Source organism: Triticum aestivum, chromosome 5B (genome assembly GCF_018294505.1).
Source record: "Triticum aestivum cultivar Chinese Spring chromosome 5B, IWGSC CS RefSeq v2.1, whole genome shotgun sequence".
In the NCBI taxonomy this organism is placed as follows: domain Eukaryota; kingdom Viridiplantae; phylum Streptophyta; class Magnoliopsida; order Poales; family Poaceae; genus Triticum; species Triticum aestivum.
In genome coordinates this window covers 421,447,549-421,453,036 of record NC_057807.1, presented here as the reverse complement: position 1 = coordinate 421,453,036, position 5,488 = coordinate 421,447,549, and the positions used below count along the sequence as shown (strand labels likewise).

The window sequence follows — 5,488 nt, the reverse complement described above, 5'->3', positions numbered from 1 at the left end:
TAGGTGATCATAAAGGTGCCCTACAGGTATCTCCGAAGGTGTCTGTTGGGTTGCATGGATCAAGACTGGGATTTGTCGCTCCGTGTGACGGAGAGATATCTTTGGGCCCTCTTCGTAATACAACATCATAAGAAGATTCATGTGACTAATGAGTTTAGTCACAAAATCTTGTATTACGGAACGAGTAAAGAGACTTGTCAGTAACGAGATTGAACTAGGTATGGAGATACCAAGGATCGAATCTCGGACAAGTAACATATCGCCGAATAAAGGGAATTACATACGGGATTGACTAAATCCTTGACGTCATATTTCAACTGATAAAGATCTTCATTAAATATGTAGGAACCAATGTGGGCATCCAGGCTCCGCCATTGGTTATTGAACAGAGAGGAGTCTCGGTCATGTCTGCATGTTCCGAACCTGTAGGGTCGCACGCTTAAAGTTCGATTGCGCTAGGGTAGTATTGAGATATTAATAGTGGAAAATCTGAAGGTCGTACAGAGTCCTGGATGGGATCCAGGATGCCACGAGGAGCTTCAGAATAGTCTGGAGGTAAAGATTTATATTTGGAAAGTTGTTGTTGGGGTTCCAGGAAAAAGTCTGGTTTTTCGGTATTGTACCAGGAAGCCACAGGAAGGTTCCAGAGGGTTCTGGAGGGGTCCGTAAGCCATCGTAGGGTACCACCACATCCCATACAGTAGCATGGGTTGTAGGGGGGCACTCTAACCTTAATGGGCTAGGGGCACCAGCCCCTACAAGGCACATGCGCATGGGGGAGGGGAAACCCTAAGGGGGAGGGCCTCCACTTGGCTTGGAGGGCACTCCTCCCCCCTTGGCCGCCCCCTGCCTTGGGAGGGGGACTAGGGCTGCCACGCCCCTCCCTCACCCCTATATATAGTGGGAAGGCGCAGGGGGCAGCTAGCCCTTCCGTGCTTGCCCCGTCTCCCTCCCGTTACTCCTCCTCCATGTTCCGTCAGTGCTTGGCGAAGCCCTGCCCGAGTTCCGCTGCCACCACCACCACCACGCTCTCGTGTTGGTTCAGATCTCATCTACCTTCTCTCCCTCCCTTACTGGATCAAGAAGGAGAGGACGCCGCTGAGCCGTACATGTGCTAAACTCGGAGGTGTCGTCCGTTTGGCACTAGATCGGATTGGATCACAATTGGATCGTGAAGAGTACAACTACATCAACCATGTTACGACACTAAAATTTTCGGTCTACAAGGGTATGTAGACACACTCCCCTCTTGTTACTATACATCTCCTAAATTAGATCTTGGGTGTTCCTAGAATTTTTTTTGATTTTCCTGCTCCGTTCCCCATCATCACAAGCTATCGATGGGTGATATTTCTATGCTCATCCCACCGTTGTTTAAACCCTTTAATTCAGGAATTTCTGAGGTAATTACTCTGATAGTACCTCTAAGGACTAATGAATGCAAGAGATCCCAAAGTCTGTTGTTTAATGTGTTTCCACAGAAAAGGCCTAAACATGAAAGAATATCATCATATGGAAGGTAATACAAAGTTTGGTGGAAGAGGCAAGTCAACAGGAGGTGCAAGGAGTCAGCCAGAGTGCAAGACGGTGCTCGGTACGAGCACGCCAGCGATGTCCGCTCGTACTATCGTACGTATCGGCCGATGTGAGCATCATGTCGTCCACCTGATTAACTTCTATATAGGGGTTGATGCCATAATCTCAACAGAGGGGGTACCATTCATGAAATGGAGAACCAGAAACAATCTTCACACCCTAGTCGCCGTCTCCCATGCCACCTCCATAGCCTCCGCCCCTTCATCACCGCAATCATTCTCTCCTAGTTAGTCATACTTGTAGTCGGTGTATCGCGTCCGGCAACTATTCTAAGACATTATCAATCAATCATTCATCTTTATGTCGTCTTCAATGAGTTCATGTTGCGATCTGATCGCCATGTGTGAATAATTCAACAATACAATTGGTTGAAGCAAGGCCTTGCAACCCTATGTATTTGTGCATGGAATGTTAGAATTAACTTCGTGTAATTGACGTTATTTGTATGAATTTCCATAGAGTTGTCTTTTGTCTTCTTCTCATTCTAAGGCCTTGCAGGTACCCACGATCTCGTAAATTGATCAAGGAGGAGGTAAGAAGCGAGAAGATGTGGAACATTATTCTCAACACCAGTGACAAAAAGGTCTAGTACGATAGCAGCGATGGTGGCTCTGCTACTGGGTTGTATGGGCGACGGGAGGTGTGCCGGTGGGTGGCTCGGGCGTGCTCCCTGGAGTGACACCCTGATCCTGATTTGGGGATCTGGCCCTGTGTTGTTCGCCCTATAGGCCTCGTGGTGGCACGAATGAGCTGTTGAGCGAAAGCTCTGCGCCTCGGCGCCGACGACATCGACGCTTTGTGGGTGTCGTGCTTCCTGAAGACGCCTCCGTGATTCTTCTCTACGTGTCAAGGCTCCGGGTGAAGACCTTTGTCCATTTTGGACTCGACAACGGTGACGCTCAGTGTTGTTCTCCCTCTTGGGGGCGTTGTCGTGGAGCTTAGGTGTTCTAGGTCGTAGCGTGGAGGTATGCTTAGATCTTCCTATGTTTTTTGCCGGTAGCGTAGTCACACGTGTTCTGCGTGATCTAGTTATCTTAGAATCGGCTTTGTAAGAGGGTTGCCTTACCATCTTCTATTGTTCAACCGTGTACTTTCTTTGATGGTTGCTTTACATATAAAATGGAGCGAAACCATGTTTCGAGAACGTCCTCCGGATGCATGTTCATTTCTTTTTGCGGGGTTTGGGTGTATGTGCTTAACCGTGGATCAAGTGGTCAAAACATGTACTCCTACTACTCTAACTTATAGTACAGTAAAGTCATACAGCAGAAATATCCATTTATCCGACACTGTTCCTGCATCGAGCGACAAACGTCTAACGACTCATAAAACACCCCCATTTCGCCCCCAGCACAGCACGGCAGCACCCCTCCAATGAAGCGTACGCATCGCCCATGCACTGTGAGCCTCGTCACGTCCCTGGAACTGCAGGCCGGAAACATACGCCATCGCTTCCGAATTCCGATCCTCGCTCGCTCATCAGTCTCCCGGCCGCGGCCAGCCTCCCCATCCTGCTATATAACTCCCAGCCCCACGCACCACTCATCACTCACCTCGCAACGCACCAGCGCCAAGTACATCCATTGGCCACCCACCCACCCCACACACGACCTCCACCCCCACTACACTCCACTCCGCGAGTAGCTAGCTAGCAAGAGAGTCCCAGCTGCCACTGCTCCTCTCCTAGAGGCACTCAGGCGAGCTACTCTGCCTGCGGCGGCCTGCCGGCGCGCGGGGAGGGGGAGTTGGCCGGCCAGTGGGGGCGCGTGAGGACAATGCATGGCATGTGTTAACATGTACAACCCGGAGCACCACCAGTCGTCCTTCATGGCGCCGCGGATGTCCTTCTCCAGCGACTTCGCGCTGGAGCCGCCGCCCGCGTCGGCGCCGTCGGCGCGCGGGCCCGGGGACGCCGACTTCGAGTTCTCCGTCGGCAGCCGCCCCATGATGGCCGCCGACGAGCTCTTCTCCAAGGGCCGCCTCCTGCCGCTCCGGGAGGCCCCGCACGGCCAGAGCGGCCGGCCCACGACGCTGCGCGAGGAGCTGCGCACCGACGACCGCCACGGGCGCGCGCCCCGCGCGCCCAACATCCGGTGGAAGGAGCTGCTCGGCTTCAAGAAGGCGAACAAGAAGGCCGCGGCCGCAGCCGCCGACGCCGGCGCCAGCACGTCGTCGGCCGAGGCCCACACGGTAATTAATCTTATAGCTTATCTTAAGCACCCAGCTCGTAGTAGTTTCAGTAGTACACTGCATCGTACGCTCTACAATAGTGGTATGCATTGTCCCATCTGCCCGTCGCATTGACATTTTCCGAATCTTCAGAGCCACCTGCAACTGCAAGAGCCTAGCTCTCTTGCGGCGCCGTAGTACAATCTAGAGTACATTTCCCCTGCACCCAGGGCCGGATTTCTCAAAGTCTGGAGCCGGATATATGCATCGCATATTCTAGGCATGTGTACTTGGCAACAGAACGAACGTGTTCACCACACCACACCAGCCATGCATCTTGCACAGAGTTTTAGCGGCACATAGTATCACCTGCGTTCCTTTCCGGTTTTAGTGACAGCAAATGCGTGCAACATTTTTCAGGATCTTGGAGGTCACGGAGGCACGAGAGAGTGAAGCAGCGAGCGCTCATTCACCAAACGAGACGGGGGCATGGTTAGGCAACTAGTTTGTGTGATTGGGTGGTGATTTGCCTTTCAGCTTCACGTCCATCACCTACCCGCGGTGAAGATGGATCTGCCAGGAACCCAACATCCATCAGCGCTTCATTGGAGAAGCAGCAAGCAAATTGAAGCTGTAGCTAGCTCTGGAGGCCATGCATGCATGAATGTGCATTTCATTTTACTGCCTGCTGCTTGTTACCCTTTTTTTGTTATTATTATTATTATTTCGGTGTAGTAAAAGGGAATTTTTGCTCCTGCTTTAGCTCTTGGTCTGGTCGTCGACGGGTGGTTCCATTGCATCGCATGTAGATGTAGTAGTAGTGGTCAAGGTAACTCCTCTCTAGTCTCTAGTCTCTAGTCTCTAGTCTAGGTGTGGCTCTGAATGTTTTGTATCGGAGGAAGGGGCCAGTTAAATGCAGTAGCAGTATTTATTTTTTCTCACATGGTGATGGATTGGATGGTGTGGTCCTTGTGGTAGTAGTAGTACGTGCCGGTTGTGCGCTAGCTGTTCCCATGCTTGTCTGCTACCGCCACGCCTCCTCCTGCCCCAGCTTTGAATCCCTCCCCTCCCTCGTCTACAAAAATCTCTGCGTGCAGCCTTGAGTTCAATGAAGCCAGGCAGGCCTTTGCTTTCGATCGACACTCTGCCGTCACATGCATGCATGCTGCTGCTGCTGGTACAGAAGTGCATGCCCGTTTTTGAACGGGGTGGTGAATGCATGCACGGAGCTAGCCAGCCGGTCAAAGCTGAGCTGGCCCGTTACAGAAGGAGATTCAAAATACTCCAACGTAAGTACTCCAAAGTGGAGTAGAGTGGAGTGGTAGTGAGACCGTGAGACCGAACCGCTCTCCTCCAAAGCTGGCGGATTTGTTAATAACCTGTCCACTAGCGGGGGCTGGACTGGGGCCTAGCACATCTCCCGCACTGTCGTGTAATGCTCCGCGCCCCATCATCCCACCTGGTGGCGATCACCAGCACAGCGTTAAAATTTATTGAGGTGACTTAGCTGTCTGTCAATCACTGCCGCGCCCGGCCCGCGAACCGGCCTGCCGGTCGCCGCTGCGGCGGTGGGGCGGGGCGGGGGCGGACAAAAACAAATGCCTGCCCCTGCCCGGCACAGTAGTAGCTTGGGGGGAAATGGAAATGGAGATCCATGGCGGGGGCAGGCGGCAGCTAGCGGGAGCCGAGAGCGATCAAGGGGGGGCCGGCTGCGGCTGCAATG

At 52.7% G+C, this 5,488-nt stretch overlaps 1 protein-coding gene across 1 annotated transcript; it reads left to right on the top strand.

Moving 5' to 3' along the window:
- The first annotated feature begins 3,141 nt into the window (after positions 1-3,141).
- LOC123116282 (uncharacterized) lies at positions 3,142-4,706 on the top strand. The gene is made up of 2 exons (XM_044537263.1): positions 3,142-3,786; positions 4,186-4,706. The coding sequence occupies exons 1-2, from the start codon at positions 3,376-3,378 to the stop codon at positions 4,216-4,218; spliced, it is 444 nt and encodes a 147-aa protein (XP_044393198.1). The 5' UTR covers positions 3,142-3,375; the 3' UTR covers positions 4,219-4,706.
- Positions 4,707-5,488: the final 782 nt, after the last annotated feature.

Bases quoted from the DNA above. Each gene is read 5' to 3' on its own strand.
- LOC123116282 (XM_044537263.1), top strand. From the start codon at position 3,376: ATGGCATGTGTTAACATGTACAACCCGGAGCACCACCAGTCGTCCTTC. The intron at 3,787-4,185 runs GTAATTAATCTT...AACATTTTTCAG, and splicing joins CGTCGGCCGAGGCCCACACG to GATCTTGGAGGTCACGGAGG.